Source organism: Palaemon carinicauda, chromosome 15 (assembly GCF_036898095.1).
Source record: "Palaemon carinicauda isolate YSFRI2023 chromosome 15, ASM3689809v2, whole genome shotgun sequence".
NCBI classification, from domain to species: Eukaryota; Metazoa; Arthropoda; class Malacostraca; order Decapoda; family Palaemonidae; genus Palaemon; species Palaemon carinicauda.
Window position 1 is genome coordinate 130,386,955 of NC_090739.1, and position 15,831 is coordinate 130,402,785.

The 15,831-nt window shown below is 36.0% G+C and overlaps 1 protein-coding gene across 2 annotated transcripts in view; it reads right to left on the reverse strand.

Annotated features, from left to right (window-relative positions):
- Window positions 1-15,831, reverse strand: part of LOC137654748 (uncharacterized) — a 120,800-nt gene that overhangs the window by 98,844 nt on the left and 6,125 nt on the right. Inside the window, exons 6-14 of one of the 2 annotated variants that reach the window (XM_068388671.1) lie at window positions 7,979-8,131; window positions 6,712-6,904; window positions 4,936-5,078; window positions 4,629-4,747; window positions 4,123-4,257; window positions 3,144-3,357; window positions 2,665-2,798; window positions 1,158-1,324; window positions 545-718 (exon numbers count right to left, since the gene is read on the reverse strand). In XM_068388671.1, coding sequence (XP_068244772.1) covers window positions 545-718; window positions 1,158-1,324; window positions 2,665-2,798; window positions 3,144-3,357; window positions 4,123-4,257; window positions 4,629-4,747; window positions 4,936-5,078; window positions 6,712-6,904; window positions 7,979-8,131 — 1,432 coding nt within the window. Of the gene's footprint in view, window positions 1-529; window positions 719-1,157; window positions 1,325-2,664; window positions 2,799-3,143; window positions 3,358-4,122; window positions 4,258-4,628; window positions 4,748-4,935; window positions 5,079-6,711; window positions 6,905-7,978; window positions 8,132-15,831 lie in introns of both variants that reach the window. The other variant, XM_068388670.1, reaches the window with a different exon arrangement.

Below are 15,831 nucleotides of genomic sequence, written 5' to 3' on the forward strand. Positions count from 1 at the left end.
GATGCTATAAGCACAGGGGCTCCAACAAGAAAAATAGCTCAGTGAGGAAAGGAAACAGAAAAATTAAATATTTCAAGAAGAGCAAAAAGATTAAAATAAATATCTCCTATATAAACTATAAAAACTTTAACAAACCAAGAGGAAGAGAAATAGGATAGGATAGTGTGCCCAAGTGTACCCTCAAGCAAGAGAACTCTAACCCAAAAGACAGTGGAAGACCATGGTACAGAGGCTGTGGCACTACCCAAGATTAGAGAACAATGGTTTGATTTTAGAGAGTCCTTCTCCTAGAAGAGCTGCTTACCATAGCTAAAGAGTCTCTTCTACACTTAAAATGAGAAAAGTTGCCACTGAACAATGACTGTGATGTAAGAAGAATTGTTTGGTAATTTCAGTGTTGTTAGGTTTATTCTTATTCATTTGTAGGCTATATTAGAATTCATGGTAAAGTAAGAATGACTATTCAAGTATGCAACATATTCTTGACGCGCGATAATCCATCAAAAAATAAAAGATTTAATGTCCTTACTTAAAGTTTTCCTACCTGCATTTAGGTCATTGTAGAAGCCAGACCACTCAAAATTTCTTGAAAATTTCCTTACATCGGCTGAGAACTTGGAAACAATTTCTTCATTTGAAAGGAGACTCTGAAGACCATATTTGGAGGGGAGTCCTGTTTCCCTCAAGTTCTGCAGATGTGTCCAAATGAAGGATCCAACTACAAAGAAAGATGTTAAAAGATTTGCAAAGGTTTAAAACTTTCACTTTATAGCTTAGCATTTCTGCCATTCAATAGTGTATACATATGACACACTGAAAGACACATATAGCTTCAATAGATTCTCTTTGACAATTGCGTCATACAGTAATGTACTCAATAGATAAATATGAGAAGAGTAAATAAAAATAATTCTATATTTCTGTATAATTTTTGCTGCATCTCTCCTATAATAACAAAAAAACCTTATAGTTAAAATTTCAGAATACTATTTTACATTAATGAGTATTCAGTCTAAACAGAGGCTAGTAGGAAGTGTTATTGGCTCTTTGACTGTGAAGTACCAACAGTATCTGTTGAAATCCAACCAGAGGCAGTCGTATAATTTTCTGCTCATTAAAGATCAACAGTGTGAATAAATTTTAAGAGACTGGCTTACCCTGGTTCACTTCTTCAAACAGAAGCATGCTCTTGACCTGCTTAATCGTCTGGTAATTAGGACAGCGCATGATCTCCAGGTAAGCCGCGATTCGCAGTTCTGAATCCTGCTGGGAGTTCAGGAATAGAGTTTCCAACGGCTTGCGGGAGACATGGCAGGGAAACCGCCTGAAAAAAAGTAGGCTATTGATTAAAGAAATAAGTAATGACATTTCAATTATGACTTATTCCTCTCGAGTTTTTCATGGTTCAAATGAATTCAGAGGCCTATACCGGGCCTATTCCCAAAAATGCATTTTCCTTTATACAACTGTATTTGAGTAAGGGTTTATGCTGGCATAAGTCAACTCTAAAAAAGAAACCAACAGGAGCTTGTAGCCTTCGATATTAAAACCATCTAAAGCTTGAATTCTGGAGACTTTATTATTACTATTATTCTTACCTCTGCCAACAAAGTTGGAAGGAGGTTATGTTTTACCTCCTGTTTGTGTGTTTCTTTGTGTGTGTATGTGTGTTTGGTTGTGAACAGCTTCCTGGCCACAATTTTAATCCTAGAGTAATGAAACTTTCAGGGATTAACTGTTATGTAAAAAGCCAGAAATAATAAAATTTTGGAAGGTCAAAGTCATGGTCAAGCAAATGTTCAATTCGCGTAATCAGCCATAAGTTTGGACATCATTGTCACAGAGACTTTAAACTTGGTTCATATTTGAGTGTATGAAAATCCATGACAATTAATACATGTTAAAGTTGAAGGTCAAGGTCAAGAAAAAGGTCAAATTTTGATAATCAACCAAACGGCCACAACTTTATTTATAAAGCAATGAAATTTGCAAAGATTTTAAACTGTTATGTAAAGAGCTGGAAATTATTAGATGTTGGAAGGTCAAAGGTCAAAGTCACGGATGAGCAAAACTTCCAAAATCAGTCCAAAAGGTCAAGAAATAAGCTGCCCTGGCAGAGGTCTGCGCTCTACTGAGTGCCCCTCTAGTTATTATTATTACTATTGCTTCAATAAAAAAAAATAAAACATAGTTCTATTCAAAAAATATTAACGTGGATTTTTCCAACTATTATATTACTATTATCAAACAGGAAAAATATATAAAGAATAATCTTAAAATTACATTGCTTATAAAAGCATGCTTCTTGGGAAAGTAATAAGATTTTGTAATCAAATGAGAAATGTAAAGAAGCAAGTAACAAACGAAAAATAGCTAACACAGTTCTACGCAAGAAATCATGGGTTTTATTCCATAAGTAAAACCAAGTGGCTGATGAGGATAAACTATACATTAAATTATTATAAAATCTTAACTGAGAATATTCTGAGCAACAAAAAAATCCTCGATATATTACACAATGCAATCGTAGGTCATGCAATTACTGTACTCGAATATTGACGTCATTTTTGGCAGCATACACCAACCAGGCCTAAACATTAGGGTGCATATACAGTAGACAGAAATCCAAGTCAGAAAAATGAAGGAAGAGAGACATAACTATACCTGAAAGCAGTAATGGCGTCTAGTCGAATCTCATTTTCATTCTCTTGTTCGAAGAAACACTGAGCTAAGCTTACTGGCATGTCCTCTGTTACTGCCAATCCAGCATTGCCAATCCCTTTTAAAGCCATCAGAACCTAAAATCAAGAGAGCAATGATAATTCATGAGCTGGCAACCTTGATGAATTAACCAAAAGCCAAAACAAAATGATTTTGAGTTTGTCACAAAAAATGTCAAGATTTGAAAAAAATATTTACATTGTGAATATATGGTTCTATATGTTTAAATCAAGCATGTTTACTACACCGTTTTACTTGTGAGTTTCTATGCTATTTTTTTTATTAAATAAATACTGGTAAGCACAACTAAGACTACCTTACTTCATATTTGCCTTCAGAAAAGTACAAATAACAGCAATCATATAGAAATAAAAAAAACCCAAGATGAATTCCTTTGATATTTTCAATCTGATTAGCCTAACCTGGATCTTAGCCTCAGAGGTTTCCTCTTGACAGCTCGAAGAGATGAAACCATGAAGGGCCGTCATAACTCTCTGGACGGGGGCATGCTGGCTACAGTCCAAGTGATCCTGACAGTAGGAATGAATGAGACCTCCGACTCCCAGAAACGCATCTGCCGGAACGGGCCCTGACTCCAGCAATGGGGCAGCTTCTTCTATGGTGTCTAAGTCAGGTCTGGGTTGGAAATGAAAAATGTTTATATGTTGAACAGGCTGACACTAGTCTTTTTATAGTTTATATATGACACATCTGTTTTGACGTTGTTACTGCTTTTAAAATAATTTATTGTTAATTTATTCTCATCATTTATTCATTTCCTTATTTCCTTTCCTCACTGGGCTATTTTTTCCTATTGGAGCCCTTGGGCTCATAGGATCTTGCTTTTCCAACTAGGGTTGTAGCTTGGATAATAATAATAATAATAATAATAATAATAATAATAATAATAATAATAATAATACAGAGTGGCAAGTTAGCATTCATATCAAGACTATTGATAATATATTGCTTACAGTAGTAAATTGTCTAACAGATGTACAGTATTGGGTAAAATATACTTAATGTAAACAAGAAACTATTAAGAATACTCTTTAGAAATGTAAGGAAACCTCAATAAAGTTGGTGTGTGTACTATGAAAAACCCCATAAAACTCTGCTCATTAAAATTCAAGATAATAGTTGGCAATGCTTTTCAGTCTGTAACAAAACTAATAACACATAAAATCTTTTTTATTTTATTATTAGGTATAGGAATCTTCATCTTGTCTATTATTGTTCTATTCTAATTGTTCTCGACATTTAATTAAATTTTTACGATGTTCTTTAAATGACTTTCAATCTTCAGAACTAAATTTTTAAACCTTTATATTTCCGCAACTTAAAAAGGGATGATAAAAACTTCTTAATGGTTCCCAGCAGTTGCTGGATCTGTTCACTCACTTTGGTATAAATGCTAGTGATGTCAGCCACGTATTAGTTATGATGTCATTGACGCGCCTTGTTACCATCAAATCTCGCATGACGCCGACACTCGCTCCTGTTCCGACCATGGGCAAAGCGTCTTCGAAAATAGGTCTGGAAAAATATATTAGAAATTTATTACAAATGTTAAAGAGAATTTTCATTTCTGGAGATTTGTTGCAAAAGGTATGGAACCAGATAATTTTACAAAGAAAAATTAAATTTGTATCGATATATTCTATTCAGTGAGCATTGAGAAACAAATGGTCTAATATCAATTTTATCCTTTTTTGACTATACAAAATCCCAAAACTTTCAGAGCATTTTACTGCATTGGTAAGTTACACCATAAGTAACACACAGTTGCTATGCTATTTAGATATTGCTGTCATGTTTAGGGGCTGGAAACTTTTAACAATTATAAAAAAATCAAATATTCCTAAAATATAAGAAAAACCAGAAAAAAAGTGGTTGAATGCAATCACCGTTCTACACTCCAATCTCTCTCTTCATTCAGTGCCCACAGTTGTTCGAAGTCCAAGTGTCGAAGAATTACAACCAGCTCTTTGAAAAGCCTGGGGGCTTCTGGTGCTACGCCTTCCAACTGAATAAGAAAAGTAAGAATAAACAGTTGAAATTCCTGTAATGTCTATTGTACATTCACTTTTATATTCTTCCGTCAAGAAAGCATATTTTACAATTATGTAACTCACTCGCAAAACGACAATCTTGATTATTTCACAGTTTAGAACAAGCATCAAAGACAAATAAAAATTGGTACTATCAATCTACCCTTCTATTCTCTGCAATACTGTCAAGGAGATCGCTGGCCTTTTCCCTCCATTCTTGAGAGTCGTCAATTCTGGAGTCCAGTCCCTCCAGGTGGATGTGATTATGGTGATCAAAACGTAAGTCTGTTCGGACATCAACTGGACCTAAAACGCAACGTGTCTCGCTTAGAACTATTTTAAGGTAATGCGTATCGGTTAGAACTACAGTATACCAAAGTAATTTATCTCGGTTAGAACTATCCTTAGGTAATGTGTCTCAGTTAGAGCTATCCTGAGGTAATGTGTCTTGGTTAGAACTATCTTAAGGTAATGTGTCATAGTTAGAACTATCCTTAAACACTTTTTCTACAATAACTGATTTTTTAACAATCATAAACATATATAATAGGAGCAAAAAAAGCTATCTCTTTCCAAAGAATATCAGGATGGTCTTCAAAGACAAATATTCATTGTTAAGGGGGCCGGCCGGCTAATGACGATTTTTAATGACAGGACTTTGATATTCATACCATTTTGTAAGGTGACTTAGGACATCTCCAAACTTCATAGGATTTTTTCCTTTGACCTTCGGTTTTGCAATTCCAGGGCCATTTATCCTAAAAATTAAGTGCTTTTCAAATTCTATCTCATCCCTTGATAATTATTACTAAGATCTGGGAATACTACCCTATATAGACCTGATAAAGACCTCCAATAATATGAAGCGTTTTTTTGTTATAAAAATAATATTTTTGCCAGATATGAATTTTTTCTTTATGGTAAAAGATGAACCCTAAAAATCTTGGGAAAAAATTAAGAAAAAAATATGAAACAAAAATTGGAAAAAGGGCTTCATTTCATTGTTTTATAATGTATTTCTAAGTTATATACCAAATTTCAATGTTATATCTTTCAAACTAAGGGAGACTATTGAATTTGAAGGTCAATAAGTATAGTTTTGAGATTCGGGTGTTCAAAGTTTTTTTTTTTTATTTTTACAAAGACAATATTTATAAATCATAATTATTATGAGTTTTATGTTCTTTTTTGTGTATTAATAAAAAAAATAAAGGTATTTATCATAATTTAATCATAAATGAAGATACTTTTCCTCAATATCTTGCTTCTTTTGACTTCTGTGACGTAAGGCACCAGCTTCTCAATCCACAACACTCTATCTCTCTCTCTCTGCACTACCAATACTACCCTCTTCTGAACTCTTAATAGAGCGAATTTTCTTCTTCCTTATGTTAACAAAATGTTGAAATTGTCTTTTCCTCTTTGAAATTATAAAATTCTTGCCGGAAAAGAGAAAAACGTAAAAACGAGAGAATGTTAGAGGTCAAACTCAGGAGTCGTCTGCGACTCGTGGAAGTTATACAGATGCCACTGTTCACAATTTCTTTGACATTAAAATGTAATAATTAAAGTATCAAAATGTACGATAACAGAAGAAATACAGCATTTCCTTGTAGGGAACAATGTTTATGGTTTATTAAGTTACTTTTACTTATCACCCTGTGACTATGAAAGTAAAAGGAATTTTGACAAAATATTTAGTATGCTCATTCCCCATTGTCATATGGAGCTCAGTGAATTTTTCCAGGATTTTGTGTTTTTCTTCCTATAACCCCATATATTGGCATCCCGGCAGCCCCCTTAAGCAACAAGTTCCAAATATGAATTAGCTGATCACTTGAAACGTTAATCAGTGGAAAAAACCCCATCAGGATTTTTTATCATGACTTTTGGGGATTTTAACACTAACCCATCTGGCAACACAGTCATTTTAACTTACCCAAACGTCCTGTAAATGAGCGGTGTCCTGTGAGGTTAAGATTCTGGGTGACTGTCGTGACAAGACCTCCCTTCTCTGAACTAAATGGAGAAAAACGATGCTCTTCTGTGCAGGTCCCAAACTGCACCATGGCTTTCCCAATATGTTGCTCGCAGACGCTACTGCTGTCAAGTAGCGGAGGAGTGTGTATACCCTGTAATTGAGGAAACGTTCATTGGTGTATTATTATTATTATCATTACTAGCCAAGCTACAACCCTAGTTGGAAAAGCAAAATGCTATAAGCCCAAGGGCTCCAATAGGGAAAAATAGCCAAGTGAGGAAAGGAAATAAGGAAATAAATAAATGATGAGAACAAATTAACAATAAATCATTCTAAAAACAGTAACGTCAAAACAGATATGTCATACATAAACTATAAAAAGACTCATGTCAGCCTGGTCAAAATGAAAACATTTGCTGCAACTTTGAACTTTTGAAGTTCTACTGATTCAACTACCCGATTAGGAAGATCATTCCACAACTTGGTCACAGCTGGAATAAAACTTCTAGAGTACTGCGTAGTATGAAGCCTCACGATGGAGAAGGCCTGACTATTAGAATAGGTGATCTTCTACGAAATATTGATGCCAAAAAAAAATGAGAATCAAATTTTTAGGGTAAATATAGTTTGTTTGGATAGGCGTAAACTTTCTTATTACTTGTCAAATTGATAATCTTTATGGAGATGTTTACTTTGGTATGAAATACGATACAGTAATATGAAGATAGTTTTACAACTTACAAAATACGATTTAGTGTTATCTTGCCAGGACTGAAGCTGGTTGGGAAGCAAGGAGAGGGTGAAGACTTAGTCTTGGGGTAAGCTAAGGATATGACGGTCTACGGGGGGCGGGTTGCAAGGGGTTAAGGGTACGACTCCTATGTTAGGTTAGGTGGGTGAATCTTAGGTCAGGTAGTGTTTTTGCGCGTTTCCCTTTTCAATCCGTTTTTCAGTCAAAACTTTTGAAATTTTACACAAGGTGTCCCAACTATCGACCAATGCTCCTTGACTTTGCTAAGTAATCACTTCATTATTCTCTCAATTAAAATGAACATGACAGCTACACAGGGAAGTCAAAACTGGAAGTTATATTAGTATGTTATGAGAGAGAGAGAGAGAGAGAGAGAGAGAGAGAGAGAGAGAGAGAGAGAGAGAGAGAGAGAGAGAGAGGGGGGGGGGGCAAATTTCAGACTAGAAAATTAGAAAAACATAAAAAATCACTCACCCCAACGAAATCATATTCGACGCCTTTGATGAATGATGTCACTGCTGATCGATGAATGCACGAAGGGATGTCTCGTGTCTTCCGGATGATAAGACGCGTGCCCACAGCTTCAACGGCCTCGTATTTAATATTGCATTCGCCAACGACGTCTTTCTGCAGGATTCAGGGATTTTGTGATGCAAGTCATGCAAGTCACTGTTAGAGTAGCCTATCCTACAATGTTTCAATCATATGGGGTTACTTCTAACTCGTCCTACTACTTTCTTATTTATTGACTGATTTCTTTAAATGAAAACAGAAATTCATATTCTAAAAGTTGTTTGTGAGAAAAGTTTCATATTCCAAATATATATATATATATATATATATATATATATATATATATATATATATATATATATATATATATATATATATATATATATATATATATATATATATATATATATATATATATAAACGTCAATTTTCTCATTAGTATGGGCTTTTAGCAATAAATTATACCTCACGAATGGAGATCGTAAGGACATTTCTTCATATTTCACGTGATGAATCACTTCCCTTAAATCCGGAAATGTCTATCCCACACACTCGTTCATACTGGTACAAATCTCTCTCTCTCTCTCTCTCTCTCTCTCTCTCTCTCTCTCTCTCTCTCTCTCTCTCTCTCTCAACCATTTACCAGACTCACGTTATATTCTGTATTTTTCTGTATTTTTAAGCTCATCAAAGCATTTGGGGACCATTCAGCTTTTTAATAATCACAAACTTAAATTTACAACTACATTGATGTTATTCCCATAATTGACTTTCAGTTTCACGTATAGTTTTCCAAACCAACCTGGCATAGTACGTGGGCCAGCATTATTAATTTATCATACAAAATAAAACTGAAGATATCTACGTCTAATGTTATCAAACAAGAATAAGATGGAATTACTAAATTTTTCAATAATCTTTGTACTTTTTACTCAGGCCATTCTCTTCACTGCTTTTTAAATCAGCAGCTTCAAAATCACTTGATATGACATTAATGTGCTAATGTACTAGAGATAGGGGGATGAGCAAATGGCGTGCTTGGGAAGGGGGGGGGGGGTAAACCATCACCTGGGGGAGACATGATACCTAAGAAGATTTAATATGCCTACTTTTCCTCCAAGCATGATCCATAAATAGAGTTTTTTTTTTTTTTTTTTTTTTTTTACATTTCATTGTGATACGACATTCCTCTTTGGGCAATCTAGACAATTTGCAACTTGTCTAGATTCACTCTCGGGAGGCGAAGATAACTTTCCTCGCAAGCAGGATCGCCAAGTTTTCCAAAGGAGAAAAGGTTAACGTCTGATGAACGGCAGCTTTAAAATGCCAACCTAATAGTAGAAAAGGCCGAAAATATAGCATTTAAGGCTGATCAATTTAAAAAAGGCCACATTTAGGTATCTACCAGGAAAAAAGGCCAAAATTTGAGGGGTTTTTGGTCCGAAAAAGGCCAACCTGGCAAACTTGCTCGCAAGCAGAACAAGATGGTGTTTGAGTAGGAAATTACTTCTGATTGAAAATCTTTGTTTTAAACTGAACAATAGATAATACATTAGTTTGAATTCTCGATTTTAATAAACAGAGAAGGGCAAATAAGTTAATTTTACAATTAATATTGCTATTCTAGTTTATACGTCGACAAATTTTATGAATATCTTCGTACGACACGAGTTTTTTTTTTTTTTTCTTTGTTGGAAACAGTCTTCTTGGATTCGGGCTCACAAAACAAACGTCGAACTATAGACAGACTCAATCTCTCTCTCACCAGCCTTTATAATTGCTTCAAATATTATAAATTTTCCGGAAAATCATTGTTCCTTTTATTTAAGAATTAATTAGTACATGCATAAGATATGCTGTTTAAAGGTACATGAGATTTTTTACATTTAAAATTTCTCTACTTCATATATATATATATATATATATATATATATATATATATATATATATATATATATATATATATATATATATATATATATATATATATATATATATATATATAAGTAATTAAGTGGTGATTAAATAGGTTGCAAAGCACACACACAAAAAAGAGGCGTAGGCCTACCCAATATTTTATTACCATCCATTTGAAGCCTTATCTTAAATTTATTTAGCTTATTTTTGCCCTCCGAAACACCTCCCCAATAAATTGTTCATTAGCCATGGCTGGAAACAAACAACTGAACGTGTACCCATTAAGAAACTAATGAAAATTGGAGTAATGTTGGGCGAAGACGCTCGAAATAGCAGCGGCTTTCCCTCTAACCTCGCCGCTAGTCGAGCCCGGTATGGCCGAAGCCTAAGCAAGATTATTGAGGAAAACATATTCTTATCAACTTCTTCTTCTGGTCAAAGTTTACGCTTTTTTTTTTTACATATTCAGTTATCATCCCAGATATTTTTACGCATCTTTAAGCACAATTACAACAGATAAATGTGCATACAAATAAATAGGACGAATTTATTTGACTGGCAGGGAGTGACGCTGTTCTCTATTTACACAAGATTAGACAATTTAATATTCTCGTCAGATTCTTTTTCTGGACATATTTTACGTTTTTAGTCTCTATAGTTATAGTTTCAGTATAACCATAACATCAACGATGAATATTTAAAGGTATACAAAAATGAATAGGATCAACATATACAATTGAGATAGGAGAGAATAGGCTTAAATATGTGACCGGCAAAGTGGCAATACCAAGTGGCAAGCAGTGTTGCCATTTGAATTGAGATTTGGTATGGTTTGAATTCATAAATGCAGCCTAAAGGTCACATGAACATCTTAGATGGGCCTCAAGGGCTGGCGAAAGTTATTGTGGAGCCTTCAGGTTGCACAAGAAAGGCTTCATTCCCTTTGGAAAGAACTCTAACCTACCAAATATTATATCAAACGGCAACACTGGTGGCAAGAGGTGACATTGTTCACCATTAATGACTCCGTTTACACAAGATTATGGACAATATATTCGTCTGTTTCTTTACCGTTTCAATCTTTTTCTAGATACAGTTTGTGCTTTACTCAATCTTTTTCTAGATACAGTTTGTGCTTTACCCCTATATAGTTATCGTCTCTGACACTTTACGCATCCTCCAGCATAATCATGGCAAAGAAACAATATACATATAAGGCAGCATACAATGATATAAGCTAAACGTACCTTAACAGTGTGTATTCCTCGTAAATATATAAAGAAAGTGGCGATGGTTGTTCAAATAATCAAAGAAAATGCTCTAATTTGATGGTAAACTCCTCTAGAAAAAGAGTTTATTTCTTGAAAATTATTATTATTATTATTATTATTATTAAATGCTAAGCTATAACCATAGTTTGAAAAGCAGGATGCTATAAGCCCAGGGGCCCCAACAGGGAAAATAGCCCAGTGAGGAAAGGAAACAAGGAAAGATAAAATATTTTAAGAATAGTAACATTAAAATAAATATTTCATATATAAACTATAAAAACTTTAACAAAACAAGAGGAAGATAAACTGGATAGGACAGTGTGCCAGAGTGTACCCTCAAGCAAGAGAACTCTAACCCAAGACAGTGGAAGACCACGGTACAGAGGCTATGGCACTACCCAAGACTAGGGAACATTAGTTTGATTTTGGAGTGTCCTTCTCCTAGAAGAGCTGCAAACCATAGCTGAAGAGTCTCTTCTACCCTTACCAACAGAAAAGTAGTCATTGAAAGATTACAGTGCAGTAGTTAACCCACTGTTGGAAGAAGAATTATTTAGTAATCTCAGTGTTGGCAGGTAATTTATGAGGATAGAGGAGGAGGATGTGGAAAGAATAGGCCAGACTCTTCTGTGATGTGTAGGCAAAAGAAAAATGAGCTGTAATCAGAGAGGGGGGTCCAATGTAGCACTGTCTGACTAGTCAAAGGACCCAACAACTCTCTAGTGGTAGTATCTCAACGGGTGGCTGGTGCCCTGGCCAACTTACAACCTACAAAATACCTTGCTATCATCATCTTGGTATCCTACTGTGGCCAGTTTGGACTTTTTAAATTCTTCTTTCATATGCATTGCCATACTTATATATACAACCAGATCCCTGCTAGGATTTTGCAACATACATATCTATGTATGCTTAAGGCTTCTTTCATTAAAGCCTCTTTTAGCACGGGTTGTGGTGACCGATGTGCTAACGTCCCTGACTGGAGTTCGAGTCCCGCTCAAACTCGATAGTTTCTTTGGTTGCTGCAACCTTACCATCCTTGCTTGTGAGCTAAGAATGGAAGGTTTGGGCCTTTGGGGTAGCCTATAGATCTATCTGCTGAGTTATCAGCAGCCATTGCTTGGCCCTCCTTGGTCCTAGCTTGGGTAGAGAGGGGGCTTAGGCGCTGATCATATGCATATATGGTCAGTCTTTAAGACATTGTCCTGCTTGATAGGGCAATGCAACTGGCCCTTGCCTCTGCTGTTCATGAATGGCCTTTAAACCTTTAAACTAGGCTAATAATCGCTGATTTTGGAGAAGAAATACTTTGTAACGGCTCCTCAAAACATTGCAGTGAATCCATATAAAGGCACAGCTTCCTTTCTAACTGTCTTGTCATTGAGGTAAATTTGAATGAAGAAAGGAGTCCATGAAATATTAAAGACAGCGAAGGGTCTTCGATACAATATAAGAGAATAGCTATATTTCTTCACTGCACCCACGCTCATCCTTCTGAAGCCATCTGCTCCCTAGAGCTGCTGAGTTTCCAAGTGACAACCAAGGTCGACCAAGGAGGACCACGAGCCTAAACGGTACCCACGAAAGGGGTGGAGGCACGGCCACCTAGGGGCCGTGGTGGAGGTTAGTATGTTGAGGATAACAAAGTTTACGCGCGTTCGCGCTCGTCTCTCACAGGAACTAGATCATTTATGTTATTGTTGATGAGGCAGTGGTCCAACATTCGTCTGGGCTTTTTATCCCTTTAGGTTTTTTCCTTTGCATTTATGTTTTAGTTAATGTTGATATTCCTTGTTTTGTTTCTCATCATTTGTTTCTTTGAATGCACTCTACATAATCTAACATTTTCTTTCAATTAATAGTCATCTTCTAATTCAAATAAATTAGTCTCTCTCTCTCTCTCTCTCTCTCTCTCTCTCTCTCTCTCTCTCTCTCTCTCTCTCTCTCTCTCTCTCTCTCTCTCTAGAATTAGAATGAAAGTCCTCCATTTCGTTTGACAAAATATTTACGTACGACATTATCTGTGTTGTTGTTTGTTGGACAACAAACATATTGATAATCTCAAAGATATGCTATCTTTCACAGGTAAACATTCATTGTTGTTCATAATAAAGATATGCTATTTCTTCGACCTCATTAAATTCCTTCCTTTTGTCTTTAGTAGTTATATTTTTTTTCAGTTATAGTGAATAATGCCCATAATTCGAAGGAATATGACTCTGTTCGTATAAAAAATCAAATAAGATTATTGGGAATTATATCATCATATTGTTTCAAACAGGAACTTCTCTACATAGAAAAGGAAAGAAGTAAGCTACTGGAAATAAAATCCAGAAAATTAAATTAATATCAAATGAAAAATAAATTCATGGAACCATTGCTGTCACAAGACAGAGTTGGATTAACCGTCGATGAAGTATGGGACAGAGGTAGATGGAGAACGCTGGCCAGAAACATCGACCCCTCATAGAAGTGGGAAAAGATGCAGACGAAGAAGAAGAAGAAGAAGATTGTTGAGGCAACTCTCCTAATAATAAGAATAAGCTTAGAAGCTTTGCACCTATCTAATTTTGCGGAGCGAGCAATAAGGAACCAGGAACTATATGGAAATGAAGTCTTGACGTGGAATGTAAATTAAAAGAAAAGGATTGAAGCCGTCGAGATATAGGGCTCAATTTGTATAGAATATAGAAAACTGCGAAGTGAGGTTATTATATAGATGTACAGTAAACATTTTAGAATCAGTGACAAGACGGATTATAGTATATTCTTGTCATTTGATCACGCAGAGAGAACTGAGAATAAAGTGGGAAAAATATATATAATTCTATGAGAGAAAGGGTATAAGAATAGAAAGACTTTCATACCCAGGAAGTGGGATACTGAATACTGTATGGTGCATTTAATGTAGAGGTATTTGACGAACATAAAATGCGTCTATTTTAGGGGTGGATAGAAACACTGATAGGTTATAAGTTTTCTGCACATGATACCCATCTTTAATTCAATCATTAGATTATGAACATGGGTGTAATAATAGTTTTTTCTCTCTGTACTTTAGACTTGTGAACAGCTTCCGATCTCCTCCCCACCACTCCACCTATATGAACTATAGTCAATTTTTTTTAGCGAGGAAGATTTGCACCGACTCGCAGCGGTGCTCTTTTAGCTCGGAAAAGTTTCCTGATCGCTGATTGGTTGGACAAGATAATTCTAACCAATCAGCGATCAGGAAACTTTTCCGAGCTAAAAGGGCACCACTGCGAGTCGGTGCAAATGCGTCTCATTAAAAGAAATTGACTATAGGTTTCAGCATCTACTAGAATCAAGAAGAAGAGAGTGGGGCTTGCAACTTCACATCGAGGGACTTGCTGAGGGACCAGAGCCATCAGTTGTTGACAAATCAAATGAGAAACAACACTTCAGATTTTGAAGGACCTTCAAGCATCACACATAATCTAAGTCACGTTATTTTTACACTTAATTAACTAATGGGACTCTCAAAGGTTTAAAGGCCGCTCATAAATGGCAGAGGCAAGGGACTGACCATAATTATATCATATGATCAGCGCCCAAGCCCCCTCTCCACCCAAGCTAGGATCAGGGAGGGCCAGGCAATGGCTGCTGATGACTCAGCAGATAGACATATGAACTCCCCCAAACACCCCCTCCTTAGCTCACAAGGATGGTAAGGTTGCAGATACTGAAGGAACTAACGAGTCTGAGCGGGATTCGAATTCCAGTCTATCGATCACCAGGCAGAGACGTTACCAATGAGGCAGTTATGTCACAGGTACATCTTATTGTCCCATTTTCTTCCAGATAATGAGAACTGAGACAGGAAATTAACGAGTCACATTTGGAAGAAACTTTAAAACCAATGAGAAATTAAAAGACGATTTGATCGGCTCGTGTCAGAGTGAAGCGAAATATCAAAACCAAATCAAAATCTAGTGGGTTCCTTTCTCCTGAATTTAATATATAATATGAATGGCCATGGCAATAATAATAATAATAAGAATAGGGAAGTGGGGAATATGGGGAAAGGAAGAGTACCCCTGGATGCAATCCAGTTTATAGCTCAATGGCAGGTACTCGGGATGGGAAAGATTAAGGAAATAGGGAGAAAGAGAAGTACAGGAGAAGAACAAAAGAGAGGGGCAGACCCTCTTGCGATATTAGGGAATTGGTATTATTTTACGCACCATGGCAAGGGACAGGACTGACTATATATATACGTATGATCAGCGCCCAAGCCTCCTCTCCATCAAACTAGGATCAGGGAGACCCAGGCAATGGCTGGTGATGACTCAGCTTCTAGAATCCCATTATTAACTCACTAAAGTTAATTTTTTTAACGAGGCAAATTTGCACCGACTCGCAGGGGTGCCCTTTTAGCTCGGAAAAGTTTCTTAATCGCTGATTGGTTGGATAAGATCATTCTAACCAATCAGCGATCAGGAAACTTTTCCGGGCTAAAAGGGCCCCGCTGCGAGTCGGGGCAAATCTGCCTCATTAAAAGAAGTTGACTATAGGATGGCGAGGTTACAGACACTACTAGAAGCTCTCAAGCTTGAGAGGGTCTTGAACTCCTTTCCAACAGATTGCCAGGAAAGGATGTTTTCG